This window comes from Manacus candei, unplaced genomic scaffold (assembly GCF_025592945.1).
Source record: "Manacus candei isolate 608988 ecotype Guabito, Panama unplaced genomic scaffold, ASM2559294v1 h1tg000005l, whole genome shotgun sequence".
Lineage (NCBI taxonomy): Eukaryota > Metazoa > Chordata > Aves > Passeriformes > Pipridae > Manacus > Manacus candei.
The window spans coordinates 18,423,851-18,439,597 of NW_026138053.1; the positions used below are offsets into that span (position 1 = coordinate 18,423,851).

Below are 15,747 nucleotides of genomic sequence, written 5' to 3' on the forward strand. Positions count from 1 at the left end.
GTTTGTAACTTATTGTTCCGTTGTCTTCTTTAGTTTGTCCAGAGGTAGATGGTCTCAGTGTCCCATTTACTTACTACATCTTTCGTTGTGTAGTTTTCTTTGTATTGGAGATTCCATTGTTGGTCCTGTTAAATTTTTTTTTGAATGTTTTACAGTCTCCATTTCTTAATAATATCAGTTGGAGCAACTGTAACCAGGTTTAATTCAGTCTCTCGGGTAGTTGCAATTTACAAGCAGCTGTTTTGCACTCTTGTTGACATTATGTATGTTGCAAAATGTTTTCAGAATGTTTGAATGTAACAAATATGGGGATGTTTAAGTTTCTATACTTATTATTTGCATAACATTGTTATGATAATGGCATGTATGTGGATGTATTTGAGAATTTAATAACTTCTAATAACTTTTATTTTTAATAATTCAAATAAAACTACTGGGAAATTAATGAAAAAATAGGGAAAAAATTTTTAAAACTGTAGTGTTTTGGTTTTGTGGAAATAAATGTTTTTGGTTAAAATGACACCAATTTACATAGTGAAAGGCAATAGCAAGAACTTTTAGGCAACAAAGAGAATTTTTCTCTCTCTTTACACTAAGAAGGTTTCAAATCTTCTTTTTCATCTTGAGTCCAGCAATTGATTGGTAATCAGCATGCAATCTATGCTGAAACAATCTGTGGGTAAATTTATTTAATTCAAATTTATCTCCCTAGTAAATTGCTTATGTTGCTCCAGTTTTTATAATATGTGTAGCAGTTTTGTTTGCTAATTCATAAAAGGTTTATCTTGCATTCTTTAACATAGCTAGAAGAATATGAACCTACTAAACCTAATGAAAGTTTTGTATCAGCCAGTTTTATATTTAAAAAATATGAATTAATGAATATATTGGGCTTTAAAATGGTGAGATGCTAAATTTTATTCCATGTGTAAATGTTTTTAAACTATTTTCTACCCTTTATTTCTATTGTTAAGATAACAATTTACAGTACTTTTAAGAAAACTGATTTGAAAACAAAAAAGAAAAAACCACAAATGTTAGAAGTAAAATTTATATTTTCTTGAAAACGTAAAATGCAGTGCTATGAGTGAATAGTTAATAAAGTTTTAGTTTGCTATGTTTTGCTTTCTTTTTCCCATATTATGTAAGAAAGGAGATTTTGAGTGAGAGATGAGAGGGGTTTGCTTGTCATTTTCCTCACCAAAAGGCAAGTCACTTGTTTGTTTAGCCAAAGAGTTAGTAGGAAAGTTTTTATAGGAACAGGAATAGTGGTAGAAGATGACAAAATCTAATTCCACCCAGTTGTTAAGCAGTAAACCGTTGTTATGTTTTAGGGGCAACACATTATTTCTTGTTTTGCAAAGGCAATTATGCAAGAAGTGTTTTTTATCCTTTTCTTTAACTAAAAAGTCATTTGCAAAATCTTGGTTTTCAAAAATTCTAATCTTTTTGCACTCTGAGAGGGGTAAAAAGTATGAAAATCCATTTTTCTCTACTTTGAGAGATTGATAGATTAGTGAAGGGGTTTTTGTACGTAGCAAGGCTGTGTTTATATGGTTTTCTAGTGTTGTGTGTAAATGCATCACCTCTGTTTTAAGGAAAGGCCATTGTATCATGGATTTAGGGCTATTTGTTTCTTGGGCCACCTGTGGGTTTAGCTGCAATGAAACTGCCTTTGGGAAAAATCCGCTGTTAATTGCCTGCCTCTTTGACTGAGGCAGCCTCTGTTCTACAGAATGAGTGATTTCAGTGGGTCCAATGGAAACAGGGTTAATGTCTGGGCTATTGCTGGTTATGATGTCTCTGTTTTGTTTTGGGGGTGCTAGTTTAAGAAAACTTGTTAAATAGGTTTGGATGTTTTTTAAGAACCATTGTGAGGTTACATCTGTTCTGTTGTTAAAATGTTTGATACTGCTCTCTTTGCCTGCCATTCTAATTGTTTAATTTGAGTACAGGCAAATTTATGCATGTTTGTGTTTTGAATGGATTTGGCGGTGTGTATTGCTGTATGTTGCAGCCTTGTGAGGCATCTTTGGGCTTGTGTTGTATGAGGGATTTGTTTGTTTTGCTTTATCAAGGCTTTTGCAGTGACTGTGTGTAAAGGTTTATGTGTTTCTGCAGTTGAAATTGTAATTGGTTGTTTCTTTGCTACTTGTTTAGGTTTGGCTTTCCATGTTGTGTATGGCATACTGTCTAACAGCATTTTAAAATAGTGAGAAGTAAATACTCGATTTAGGGTCCCTCCTAGTATTTCTATTCTTCCCCCCTGTAACACAAAAGAACCTTTTATAATAGTAGATAATTTGTCAATTAGTAAAGTTGTCCTTTTGTGACTTAGTAAGTTAAATATGGTAGCTGATAGTTGTATGTCTGCTGTATTTTGCAGTGTTACCTTTAGATTGTTGGTTGTGTCAGTAGGTGGATTGTGTTGTTCCAGCTGAAATTCTCGCAGCATAAAACCAACAGCTGCTATTGTTAGCAACGCAACCAATATATATATTGTCCATTTTAACAGTGGTAGCTTTGACTTCACTGATGGTCTCGGCTTGGGCAGGAATATGTTTTGTGTGCTTTCCCAGTCTGTATTCTCTTCTTCGAGCTGAAGTAGTAGCTGTAGCCATGTTTGCTGTTGTTCCTCTTCTGCAGGATCCAAAACTGCTTGTCTTCTTTCTGGTTCTCTCGTCTCGCTGAGTTCGGTTTGCCACAGCTCGGCTAAGATTTCTAGGGTGTGAATTTCTAATCTTCCTCCTCCATCAGGCCGTCTTAGGCATAGAAGCTGTTCTGAGGCTGGTGAGGGCTGTGGGTTGGTTTCTTGGTAGGAGTGCCACGGTGGTGTTTTAACTGTTGTGCATTTGTTGTCTGTTGATTGAACTGGTGGTGACGGAAGAGGCACTTTAACTTGCACCTCATGACAAGAGAAAGCTTGCTGTGTCCATTGTTCTATAGAAGTCTCAGGGCTACTGTGCAGCCAAAGAGAGTTACTGGACCCCCCTGACCCCACAACAGCAGTCCATCTGTTGCCCACTCGTCGCAACCCCTGCAGCTAACGCTGCTGCTGGTACCCTAACCCAAGTGAAGTTTGGAGGGATTTGTGCAGGTGGGGGGGCCTGTGGGTGGGTGGGTGAGTGGGTAGTGGTTTGGAGATCTCCCTCTGGGGGTGTCGGGATGTTTTCCTTCTTGGGGAGGAGCTGGTAATTCTGAGGATAAACAGTATCCTCCTGCTTTGGCAGAAGCGAGGAAGAAGAAAGAAGAGACTGGAGTGGAACTTCGAGGCAGGAGCAAAGAAGAAGAGCAGCAGCGTCGAGCTCAAGAGTGGACCGGGCGAGGCAAGAGCCAAGAAGAAGAGCAACAGCGTGGAACTAAAGAGGGGGTGGGAGAAAGGCCCTCTGGGCAAAGGCCCCTCCCTGGCATCCCCGGGGCAGGGATCCCTAAGAGTCCGGCGGGCAGCTTCCGGCTGCGCCGGCCGGCTTGGCGCTGGGCGACCTCCCTGTAAGCAGGGCCAGGTCCTTTGCTTTGCTTGGCGTTGGCCTTTTGCCATCGCGCTCCTGTGGCTGCCCGGAGAGTGGGGCAACCGCCCTGTAAGGAGGGCGAGAGTGCCCGCCTCCGCGCCCGAGGGGGGAAACGGAGCTCTCCCGGACCCCCAGCCCGCCCGCCCTGTAAGCAGGGCAGGGCTTTTTCCCTTGGCACCTTTGGTGCCTGCTGGCGGCCCCTGGCCCGAGTGACCCCCCGTAGTCGGGGCGCGTCACAGCCCGTGTCCCTTGCCCCTCAGCGCGCTGAGGCCCTTCTGGCCCGCGCGCAGCCCGGGGGCAAGCCCGAGGCTCTCCCGTCCTGCCCGGCGGCGGGGCCGGCTCCCCACGGCTCGGCGCACAGAGCTTGCTCCCTCTTCTGGGACGTTCCCCCTTTGTGTGCTTGTCTTGTCGGTGTGAGTGAGCGAGCGAGCTGGTCCCTCCTGTAGCCCCCGTAGAGATGTAGGCAGCGTAGCTTAGACTTCCCAGGAGGGAAAGAGGGGCTCTGTGCGCCAACCCGTGGGGAGCCAGCCCCGCCGCCGAGCAGGAGAGGAGAGCCTCAGGCTCGCCCCCGGGCTGCGCACGGGCCAGAAGGGCCTCAGCGTGCCGAGGGGCTTGCCCCTTGTTCCCGAGGACGGAGCCAAGCCCGTTAGTGGCGGCGCGGGCACCGCCACCCGCGCCGCGGGGCTGCCCGTCCTGCTGGCGACGTGCCAGCGTGGGCCTCCCCCCGTCCTCGGGGCTGGGGGCCCTGTCCCCGGCGGCCTTAGGCCGCGAGGCCGTTGTTGGGAGTGCCGGGCCTCGGGGGGGGCGGCCCCCTAAGTGGGGCTTTGTGCGTCCCCCCTGCTCGGCGGGCGGTTGGAGGGACCCCCTGTAATCAGGCGGGTGTCCCGCGGGGTCCCCCGGCCTCTCACAGGCGTGGGGCTGGGCGTGTGCCCTCCCTGCCCTCGGGGCCCAGCTCAGGGCCTTAGGCCACGAGCCCCAGTGCCTGGCCCTTGAGCCAGGTACTTGATGCTGCGGGGGAAGGCCGAGCTCCGTGGCTCCCTGGGTGTGGACCCGCCTGTAAGCAGGGTCCGGGTCTGGGAGCCTTTGCGCTCCCTCAGCTGGCAGCCTGTGCGGGGCGACCGCCCCGTTAGCGGGGAGCGGGTCAGGTGCCCCCCGAAGCGGAGAGAAGGAGCCTCCGCAGGCCTTTGGGCCCAGGGCCCCCCTGTAAGTCGGGGCCAGTGCCCTGGTGTCCCAGGCGCTTTGTGGTCCAGGCAGCGGCCGGAGCCCCCTGTAAGCAGGGCGTCAGCCTCTTTGGCCGCTGCTTCGCATGCCCAGCTGCCTTTGCCCAGAGGGCCCGGCTCCCCGCAGCGGCTGGGACTGCGGCGTGCGTCGCCGTGGTGAGTCCAAGTGAAGCTTGGAGAGTTTGGTGGAAGTGGGGGGGCCTGTGGGGGGGCGGGGAGGGGCTTGGAGATGTGGCTCCGGGGGCGGGGGGTGCGGGTTGCCTTGGTACGGAGGAGCTGGTGTTTCTCGGGCCCACCCGCCTCCTCCCGCCCTGGCAGAAGCCGTCGGAGAAGAGAGCGGAAGAGGCGTCGCGAGGGAGGGGCGGCAGGGCCGACGCGGGAAGACGCCGCGGTGAGAGCGGCTGAAGTTGGGGGGTGGCGTGGAGGTGTGGGGGTCCTGCGAGTGGGCGGCGGGTGGTGGCCGGGGCAGCTGCCTCTGGGTCCTGCTTTCCTTCGGTGCAAGGACTCGGAGCTTCTGAGTCCGAGCTGCGTCCTCCTGCCTTGGCAGGAGCCCTCCGAGAAGAAAGCGGAGCCGCGGAGCGGGACGGCGAGGCAAGAGACAGGAAGAAGAAGAGCGTCGGCTTCGCGCTCAAGAGGGGGCGGGAGAAAGGCCCTCTGGGCAAAGGCCCCTCCCTGGCATCCCCGGGGCAGGGATCCCTAAGAGTCCGGCGGGCAGCTTCCGGCTGCGCCGGCCGGCTTGGCACTGGGCGACCTCCCTGTAAGCAGGGCCAGGTCCTTTGCTTTGCTTGGCGTTGGCCTTTTGCCATCGCGCTCCTGTGGCTGCCCGGAGAGTGGGGCAACCGCCCTGTAAGGAGGGCGAGAGTGCCCGCCTCCGCGCCCGAGGGGGGAAACGGAGCTCTCCCGGACCCCCAGCCCGCCCGCCCTGTAAGCAGGGCAGGGCTTTTTCCCTTGGCACCTTTGGTGCCTGCTGGCGGCCCCTGGCCCGAGTGACCCCCCGTAGTCGGGGCGCGTCACAGCCCGTGTCCCTTGCCCCTCAGCGCGCTGAGGCCCTTCTGGCCCGCGCGCAGCCCGGGGGCAAGCCCGAGGCTCTCCCGTCCTGCCCGGCGGCGGGGCCGGCTCCCCACGGCTCGGCGCACAGAGCTTGCTCCCTCTTCTGGGACGTTCCCCCTTTGTGTGCTTGTCTTGTCGGTGTGAGTGAGCGAGCGAGCTGGTCCCTCCTGTAGCCCCCGTAGAGATGTAGGCAGCGTAGCTTAGACTTCCCAGGAGGGAAAGAGGGGCTCTGTGCGCCAACCCGTGGGGAGCCAGCCCCGCCGCCGAGCAGGAGAGGAGAGCCTCAGGCTCGCCCCCGGGCTGCGCACGGGCCAGAAGGGCCTCAGCGTGCCGAGGGGCTTGCCCCTTGTTCCCGAGGACGGAGCCAAGCCCGTTAGTGGCGGCGCGGGCACCGCCACCCGCGCCGCGGGGCTGCCCGTCCTGCTGGCGACGTGCCAGCGTGGGCCTCCCCCCGTCCTCGGGGCTGGGGGCCCTGTCCCCGGCGGCCTTAGGCCGCGAGGCCGTTGTTGGGAGTGCCGGGCCTCGGGGGGGGCGGCCCCCTAAGTGGGGCTTTGTGCGTCCCCCCTGCTCGGCGGGCGGTTGGAGGGACCCCCTGTAATCAGGCGGGTGTCCCGCGGGGTCCCCCGGCCTCTCACAGGCGTGGGGCTGGGCGTGTGCCCTCCCTGCCCTCGGGGCCCAGCTCAGGGCCTTAGGCCACGAGCCCCAGTGCCTGGCCCTTGAGCCAGGTACTTGATGCTGCGGGGGAAGGCCGAGCTCCGTGGCTCCCTGGGTGTGGACCCGCCTGTAAGCAGGGTCCGGGTCTGGGAGCCTTTGCGCTCCCTCAGCTGGCAGCCTGTGCGGGGCGACCGCCCCGTTAGCGGGGAGCGGGTCAGGTGCCCCCCGAAGCGGAGAGAAGGAGCCTCCGCAGGCCTTTGGGCCCAGGGCCCCCCTGTAAGTCGGGGCCAGTGCCCTGGTGTCCCAGGCGCTTTGTGGTCCAGGCAGCGGCCGGAGCCCCCTGTAAGCAGGGCGTCAGCCTCTTTGGCCGCTGCTTCGCATGCCCAGCTGCCTTTGCCCAGAGGGCCCGGCTCCCCGCAGCGGCTGGGACTGCGGCGTGCGTCGCCGTGGTGAGTCCAAGTGAAGCTTGGAGAGTTTGGTGGAAGTGGGGGGGCCTGTGGGGGGGCGGGGAGGGGCTTGGAGATGTGGCTCCGGGGGCGGGGGGTGCGGGTTGCCTTGGTACGGAGGAGCTGGTGTTTCTCGGGCCCACCCGCCTCCTCCCGCCCTGGCAGAAGCCGTCGGAGAAGAGAGCGGAAGAGGCGTCGCGAGGGAGGGGCGGCAGGGCCGACGCGGGAAGACGCCGCGGTGAGAGCGGCTGAAGTTGGGGGGTGGCGTGGAGGTGTGGGGGTCCTGCGAGTGGGCGGCGGGTGGTGGCCGGGGCAGCTGCCTCTGGGTCCTGCTTTCCTTCGGTGCAAGGACTCGGAGCTTCTGAGTCCGAGCTGCGTCCTCCTGCCTTGGCAGGAGCCCTCCGAGAAGAAAGCGGAGCCGCGGAGCGGGACGGCGAGGCAAGAGACAGGAAGAAGAAGAGCGTCGGCTTCGCGCTCAAGAGGGGGCGGGAGAAAGGCCCTCTGGGCAAAGGCCCCTCCCTGGCATCCCCGGGGCAGGGATCCCTAAGAGTCCGGCGGGCAGCTTCCGGCTGCGCCGGCCGGCTTGGCGCTGGGCGACCTCCCTGTAAGCAGGGCCAGGTCCTTTGCTTTGCTTGGCGTTGGCCTTTTGCCATCGCGCTCCTGTGGCTGCCCGGAGAGTGGGGCAACCGCCCTGTAAGGAGGGCGAGAGTGCCCGCCTCCGCGCCCGAGGGGGGAAACGGAGCTCTCCCGGACCCCCAGCCCGCCCGCCCTGTAAGCAGGGCAGGGCTTTTTCCCTTGGCACCTTTGGTGCCTGCTGGCGGCCCCTGGCCCGAGTGACCCCCCGTAGTCGGGGCGCGTCACAGCCCGTGTCCCTTGCCCCTCAGCGCGCTGAGGCCCTTCTGGCCCGCGCGCAGCCCGGGGGCAAGCCCGAGGCTCTCCCGTCCTGCCCGGCGGCGGGGCCGGCTCCCCACGGCTCGGCGCACAGAGCTTGCTCCCTCTTCTGGGACGTTCCCCCTTTGTGTGCTTGTCTTGTCGGTGTGAGTGAGCGAGCGAGCTGGTCCCTCCTGTAGCCCCCGTAGAGATGTAGGCAGCGTAGCTTAGACTTCCCAGGAGGGAAAGAGGGGCTCTGTGCGCCAACCCGTGGGGAGCCAGCCCCGCCGCCGAGCAGGAGAGGAGAGCCTCAGGCTCGCCCCCGGGCTGCGCACGGGCCAGAAGGGCCTCAGCGTGCCGAGGGGCTTGCCCCTTGTTCCCGAGGACGGAGCCAAGCCCGTTAGTGGCGGCGCGGGCACCGCCACCCGCGCCGCGGGGCTGCCCGTCCTGCTGGCGACGTGCCAGCGTGGGCCTCCCCCCGTCCTCGGGGCTGGGGGCCCTGTCCCCGGCGGCCTTAGGCCGCGAGGCCGTTGTTGGGAGTGCCGGGCCTCGGGGGGGGCGGCCCCCTAAGTGGGGCTTTGTGCGTCCCCCCTGCTCGGCGGGCGGTTGGAGGGACCCCCTGTAATCAGGCGGGTGTCCCGCGGGGTCCCCCGGCCTCTCACAGGCGTGGGGCTGGGCGTGTGCCCTCCCTGCCCTCGGGGCCCAGCTCAGGGCCTTAGGCCACGAGCCCCAGTGCCTGGCCCTTGAGCCAGGTACTTGATGCTGCGGGGGAAGGCCGAGCTCCGTGGCTCCCTGGGTGTGGACCCGCCTGTAAGCAGGGTCCGGGTCTGGGAGCCTTTGCGCTCCCTCAGCTGGCAGCCTGTGCGGGGCGACCGCCCCGTTAGCGGGGAGCGGGTCAGGTGCCCCCCGAAGCGGAGAGAAGGAGCCTCCGCAGGCCTTTGGGCCCAGGGCCCCCCTGTAAGTCGGGGCCAGTGCCCTGGTGTCCCAGGCGCTTTGTGGTCCAGGCAGCGGCCGGAGCCCCCTGTAAGCAGGGCGTCAGCCTCTTTGGCCGCTGCTTCGCATGCCCAGCTGCCTTTGCCCAGAGGGCCCGGCTCCCCGCAGCGGCTGGGACTGCGGCGTGCGTCGCCGTGGTGAGTCCAAGTGAAGCTTGGAGAGTTTGGTGGAAGTGGGGGGGCCTGTGGGGGGGCGGGGAGGGGCTTGGAGATGTGGCTCCGGGGGCGGGGGGTGCGGGTTGCCTTGGTACGGAGGAGCTGGTGTTTCTCGGGCCCACCCGCCTCCTCCCGCCCTGGCAGAAGCCGTCGGAGAAGAGAGCGGAAGAGGCGTCGCGAGGGAGGGGCGGCAGGGCCGACGCGGGAAGACGCCGCGGTGAGAGCGGCTGAAGTTGGGGGGTGGCGTGGAGGTGTGGGGGTCCTGCGAGTGGGCGGCGGGTGGTGGCCGGGGCAGCTGCCTCTGGGTCCTGCTTTCCTTCGGTGCAAGGACTCGGAGCTTCTGAGTCCGAGCTGCGTCCTCCTGCCTTGGCAGGAGCCCTCCGAGAAGAAAGCGGAGCCGCGGAGCGGGACGGCGAGGCAAGAGACAGGAAGAAGAAGAGCGTCGGCTTCGCGCTCAAGAGGGGGCGGGAGAAAGGCCCTCTGGCCAAAGGCCCCTCCCTGGCATCCCCGGGGCAGGGATCCCTAAGAGTCCGGCGGGCAGCTTCCGGCTGCGCCGGCCGGCTTGGCGCTGGGCGACCTCCCTGTAAGCAGGGCCAGGTCCTTTGCTTTGCTTGGCGTTGGCCTTTTGCCATCGCGCTCCTGTGGCTGCCCGGAGAGTGGGGCAACCGCCCTGTAAGGAGGGCGAGAGTGCCCGCCTCCGCGTCCGAGGGGGGAAACGGAGCTCTCCCGGACCCCCAGCCCGCCCGCCCTGTAAGCAGGGCAGGGCTTTTTCCCTTGGCACCTTTGGTGCCTGCTGGCGGCCCCTGGCCCGAGTGACCCCCCGTAGTCGGGGCGCGTCACAGCCCGTGTCCCTTGCCCCTCAGCGCGCTGAGGCCCTTCTGGCCCGCGCGCAGCCCGGGGGCAAGCCCGAGGCTCTCCCGTCCTGCCCGGCGGCGGGGCCGGCTCCCCACGGCTCGGCGCACAGAGCTTGCTCCCTCTTCTGGGACGTTCCCCCTTTGTGTGCTTGTCTTGTCGGTGTGAGTGAGCGAGCGAGCTGGTCCCTCCTGTAGCCCCCGTAGAGATGTAGGCAGCGTAGCTTAGACTTCCCAGGAGGGAAAGAGGGGCTCTGTGCGCCAACCCGTGGGGAGCCAGCCCCGCCGCCGAGCAGGAGAGGAGAGCCTCAGGCTCGCCCCCGGGCTGCGCACGGGCCAGAAGGGCCTCAGCGTGCCGAGGGGCTTGCCCCTTGTTCCCGAGGACGGAGCCAAGCCCGTTAGTGGCGGCGCGGGCACCGCCACCCGCGCCGCGGGGCTGCCCGTCCTGCTGGCGACGTGCCAGCGTGGGCCTCCCCCCGTCCTCGGGGCTGGGGGCCCTGTCCCCGGCGGCCTTAGGCCGCGAGGCCGTTGTTGGGAGTGCCGGGCCTTGGGGGGGGCGGCCCCCTAAGTGGGGCTTTGTGCGTCCCCCCTGCTCGGCGGGCGGTTGGAGGGACCCCCTGTAATCAGGCGGGTGTCCCGCGGGGTCCCCCGGCCTCTCACAGGCGTGGGGCTGGGCGTGTGCCCTCCCTGCCCTCGGGGCCCAGCTCAGGGCCTTAGGCCACGAGCCCCAGTGCCTGGCCCTTGAGCCAGGTACTTGATGCTGCGGGGGAAGGCCGAGCTCCGTGGCTCCCTGGGTGTGGACCCGCCTGTAAGCAGGGTCCGGGTCTGGGAGCCTTTGCGCTCCCTCAGCTGGCAGCCTGTGCGGGGCGACCGCCCCGTTAGCGGGGAGCGGGTCAGGTGCCCCCCGAAGCGGAGAGAAGGAGCCTCCGCAGGCCTTTGGGCCCAGGGCCCCCCTGTAAGTCGGGGCCAGTGCCCTGGTGTCCCAGGCGCTTTGTGGTCCAGGCAGCGGCCGGAGCCCCCTGTAAGCAGGGCGTCAGCCTCTTTGGCCGCTGCTTCGCATGCCCAGCTGCCTTTGCCCAGAGGGCCCGGCTCCCCGCAGCGGCTGGGACTGCGGCGTGCGTCGCCGTGGTGAGTCCAAGTGAAGCTTGGAGAGTTTGGTGGAAGTGGGGGGGCCTGTGGGGGGGCGGGGAGGGGCTTGGAGATGTGGCTCCGGGGGCGGGGGGTGCGGGTTGCCTTGGTACGGAGGAGCTGGTGTTTCTCGGGCCCACCCGCCTCCTCCCGCCCTGGCAGAAGCCGTCGGAGAAGAGAGCGGAAGAGGCGTCGCGAGGGAGGGGCGGCAGGGCCGACGCGGGAAGACGCCGCGGTGAGAGCGGCTGAAGTTGGGGGGTGGCGTGGAGGTGTGGGGGTCCTGCGAGTGGGCGGCGGGTGGTGGCCGGGGCAGCTGCCTCTGGGTCCTGCTTTCCTTCGGTGCAAGGACTCGGAGCTTCTGAGTCCGAGCTGCGTCCTCCTGCCTTGGCAGGAGCCCTCCGAGAAGAAAGCGGAGCCGCGGAGCGGGACGGCGAGGCAAGAGACAGGAAGAAGAAGAGCGTCGGCTTCGCGCTCAAGAGGGGGCGGGAGAAAGGCCCTCTGGCCAAAGGCCCCTCCCTGGCATCCCCGGGGCAGGGATCCCTAAGAGTCCGGCGGGCAGCTTCCGGCTGCGCCGGCCGGCTTGGCGCTGGGCGACCTCCCTGTAAGCAGGGCCAGGTCCTTTGCTTTGCTTGGCGTTGGCCTTTTGCCATCGCGCTCCTGTGGCTGCCCGGAGAGTGGGGCAACCGCCCTGTAAGGAGGGCGAGAGTGCCCGCCTCCGCGCCCGAGGGGGGAAACGGAGCTCTCCCGGACCCCCAGCCCGCCCGCCCTGTAAGCAGGGCAGGGCTTTTTCCCTTGGCACCTTTGGTGCCTGCTGGCGGCCCCTGGCCCGAGTGACCCCCCGTAGTCGGGGCGCGTCACAGCCCGTGTCCCTTGCCCCTCAGCGCGCTGAGGCCCTTCTGGCCCGCGCGCAGCCCGGGGGCAAGCCCGAGGCTCTCCCGTCCTGCCCGGCGGCGGGGCCGGCTCCCCACGGCTCGGCGCACAGAGCTTGCTCCCTCTTCTGGGACGTTCCCCCTTTGTGTGCTTGTCTTGTCGGTGTGAGTGAGCGAGCGAGCTGGTCCCTCCTGTAGCCCCCGTAGAGATGTAGGCAGCGTAGCTTAGACTTCCCAGGAGGGAAAGAGGGGCTCTGTGCGCCAACCCGTGGGGAGCCAGCCCCGCCGCCGAGCAGGAGAGGAGAGCCTCAGGCTCGCCCCCGGGCTGCGCACGGGCCAGAAGGGCCTCAGCGTGCCGAGGGGCTTGCCCCTTGTTCCCGAGGACGGAGCCAAGCCCGTTAGTGGCGGCGCGGGCACCGCCACCCGCGCCGCGGGGCTGCCCGTCCTGCTGGCGACGTGCCAGCGTGGGCCTCCCCCCGTCCTCGGGGCTGGGGGCCCTGTCCCCGGCGGCCTTAGGCCGCGAGGCCGTTGTTGGGAGTGCCGGGCCTCGGGGGGGGCGGCCCCCTAAGTGGGGCTTTGTGCGTCCCCCCTGCTCGGCGGGCGGTTGGAGGGACCCCCTGTAATCAGGCGGGTGTCCCGCGGGGTCCCCCGGCCTCTCACAGGCGTGGGGCTGGGCGTGTGCCCTCCCTGCCCTCGGGGCCCAGCTCAGGGCCTTAGGCCACGAGCCCCAGTGCCTGGCCCTTGAGCCAGGTACTTGATGCTGCGGGGGAAGGCCGAGCTCCGTGGCTCCCTGGGTGTGGACCCGCCTGTAAGCAGGGTCCGGGTCTGGGAGCCTTTGCGCTCCCTCAGCTGGCAGCCTGTGCGGGGCGACCGCCCCGTTAGCGGGGAGCGGGTCAGGTGCCCCCCGAAGCGGAGAGAAGGAGCCTCCGCAGGCCTTTGGGCCCAGGGCCCCCCTGTAAGTCGGGGCCAGTGCCCTGGTGTCCCAGGCGCTTTGTGGTCCAGGCAGCGGCCGGAGCCCCCTGTAAGCAGGGCGTCAGCCTCTTTGGCCGCTGCTTCGCATGCCCAGCTGCCTTTGCCCAGAGGGCCCGGCTCCCCGCAGCGGCTGGGACTGCGGCGTGCGTCGCCGTGGTGAGTCCAAGTGAAGCTTGGAGAGTTTGGTGGAAGTGGGGGGGCCTGTGGGGGGGCGGGGAGGGGCTTGGAGATGTGGCTCCGGGGGCGGGGGGTGCGGGTTGCCTTGGTACGGAGGAGCTGGTGTTTCTCGGGCCCACCCGCCTCCTCCCGCCCTGGCAGAAGCCGTCGGAGAAGAGAGCGGAAGAGGCGTCGCGAGGGAGGGGCGGCAGGGCCGACGCGGGAAGACGCCGCGGTGAGAGCGGCTGAAGTTGGGGGGTGGCGTGGAGGTGTGGGGGTCCTGCGAGTGGGCGGCGGGTGGTGGCCGGGGCAGCTGCCTTTGGGTCCTGTTTCTCTGGCCCACCTGTCACTCCCTTGAGGTGGTGCGGTGTTTGGAGACATGTTTGCTACGCCCAGTGGGGTAAACGCGCTGTTGCGCTGGTCGCCACACGCAGTGTACAGGCCTTGCCTGGGTGAATGAGGCGGAGATCACTAAAACCAGTGGATCACGAAAAAGTATATTCAAGTATGGCAGCCTGGCCATACTGCTATTACTATCAGTTTGGATTGCAGATGGGCAATATTATTTGTATACAATATATATTTGTAACATTAACGATCTTTAGTTATAGAAGAAACATTGTATATTTAACGTTTGGTCAGTTTTCTTGTGGGATTTCTCCCTGTTAAGATTTACAGACTTGTATATCCCAATGTGACCATGCACAGAAACTGTTTCAAACTGAGTATTGAAATTGAATTTAGTTCAATATGGAGACAAATTAAGCAGGTTATTTTTAGAGAAGCCTGTTAATTTTGTACCTTACAGAGAGCAACAAATGATATGACTACACTGGAATAAAAGCATCTCAGAGTATAAAGTCACGAATCAAGAAATTTTAAACTGCTGACACTTACTTCCTTCAGTAACTGGGATGAAAAAGACAACTGTGTGCAATTCCAGCACTTTTCCTTTCAAGTTGCAGTGCATATAATTAAATGTGATAGCAAAAGAAATCTAATGCAGCTCTGCTGCCAGGAGACACTAGTCTGCTGACAGGAATATACATACAGGAATGCTATTTAATCTATAATTTAAGAGGTAACAACCACTTCTCTCAACCCAAATTCAGTGACTTAAGTACTAGTATTTTTCTCCTCAGCTTCAACAGATTTGGCCCATTTGAAAAAGTTCAGAATTAATTTGTGTGAATGAGAAGTGAGGCTAGACTCTTACACACAAATCACCATCCTCTAACTCTTTTATAATTGTGTATAGTGTCTTGCAGTTTGCAAGTGAAAATCACCTCTTTTGAGGGTTCTTGGTGTTTTGGTTTTTTTCTTTTCATTTTGGCTGTATTCAGTATAAAAACCAGGTGGGATGCCTGAGGGGAGAAAATCTAGTTTGGAGCCAATGGATTCATAGGTTGCAACTATAACAGAGGTTTCAGCATCACCACCAAAGAGGGAATGTATAAGAAGTACAAAAATGTTATCTTAAACAGAGTAAAAAGTACTGAGGCTTGGAACATAGTGACTAAATATTTCAACAGGAAAAGCTAAATGTATGAAAACGCAATTTGGATAATATAAATTATAACAGAAACACAGGCTGTCTTGAAGTGATTATATAATATAAATTAAGGAAGTGCTCAGAGTCAAGGATACCCTAAAGAACAACAATAAAACGACTCAGGTTCAAAGAAAGTTACTACTCTAGCTAACTGCCTCCAGAACAAGGTCGCTTCTGTAAAGACACTTTCTTAAAATTAAGTTTTGTGATTAGTTCTTTGATTTCATATGGGATTGTTATATGGATATTTACTGCATCAATATGGTAAGTAATGAAGATTTTGTGAACATGTTTGGAAATCAGCCAAGATGGGAAGAGAAGGCCAAAAGAAGACTGGTGGTTATTCCTAGAAAAAGGGAGTGAAGAGCCTAGATAGCAGAACAGGCAGCTTAGAGAAACAGTTTACTGCCAGGGCCCTGATCAGAACATTTTTCTGCTATCCTTCAAGCTCTAAGGTACGGTGAAGGGCCAGGGTAATGAAGATAAACTACTGTTTCTCAGGGTTTCAATGTGTAGTGAAGACTGAAGGTATTTTAATGTTACTTCCAGTAGTATTTATCTTCTGGTTTCTAAATTAAAAGTCTAAATTAGTTTTAAATAGCACATATGTAGAGATGCTATTTCCATGGATCCTTTCATACCAGCTTCTCCCTGTACCTGTTTCCTGATGTGCTGAGCAATGGGGAACCCTTCTGTGTGTGTACAACTGAACGTATTTTGCCACATTATGCCCAGTTTGCAGTAATTTCAGTGGACTTTCAGTTATGTTTGTGCATAGTCATTTGATGTTTAGAATATTTTAGCAATTTTTCTAAATCGTGTATTGTCTCCTCCCTTTTGTAATTCAGGTTTAAAGCTTGACACCGAAGTACATAACTAATTGTGTTGGGGCTGCTTTTGCAGGCAAAACTGGAGAAGTTCCTTTTGTTTCCTGTCAGTATTTACATTTAGGCAGTTATTTTCTTAAATCCAGATGTTTTCAAACTGCATTAATATAATTCTTCTTGTTCCAAGGCTGTATGTATTATTACTGATTTCAGAAAGATGTGTTGTGCTGGAACTGAGCAGCAGGGTGTAGCTACTGTTTTCTTTGTGTCTGACAGGGTTCTCAGCTGGAGGAGCAGCCTTGTCACCAGCACTGGTCACCATCGCACACCGGGGCTCCTGCACACCCAACATCCCTGACACTATTTCTTCCCTTCCCCAGTAGGGAAGCTGTGGATGACCCATCCCTGGAGGTGTTCAAGGCCAGGCTGGATGTGGCTCTGAGCAACCTGGTCTAGAGGAAGGTGTCCCTGCTCAGGGCAGGGAGGCTGGAACGA

The 15,747-nt window shown here is 59.2% G+C and overlaps 1 protein-coding gene across 3 annotated transcripts; it reads left to right on the forward strand.

Annotated features, from left to right (window-relative positions):
* Nucleotides 1-4,142: 4,142 nt before the first annotated feature.
* Nucleotides 4,143-8,072, forward strand: LOC127474418 (collagen alpha-1(VII) chain-like). 3 transcript variants are annotated; one of them, XM_051795147.1, is made up of 2 exons: nucleotides 4,143-4,885; nucleotides 7,274-8,072. In XM_051795147.1, the coding sequence occupies exons 1-2, from the start codon at nucleotides 4,515-4,517 to the stop codon at nucleotides 7,485-7,487; spliced, it is 585 nt and encodes a 194-aa protein (XP_051651107.1). In that variant the 5' UTR covers nucleotides 4,143-4,514; the 3' UTR covers nucleotides 7,488-8,072. The 3 variants fall into 3 exon arrangements, with proteins under 3 accessions (XP_051651107.1, XP_051651097.1, XP_051651091.1); XM_051795137.1 differs by lacking the exon at nucleotides 7,274-8,072 and adding an exon at nucleotides 5,277-6,071; XM_051795131.1 differs by lacking the exon at nucleotides 4,143-4,885 and adding an exon at nucleotides 6,102-6,882 and having other exon boundaries at nucleotides 7,274-8,070.
* The last annotated feature ends 7,675 nt before the right edge of the window (nucleotides 8,073-15,747 follow it).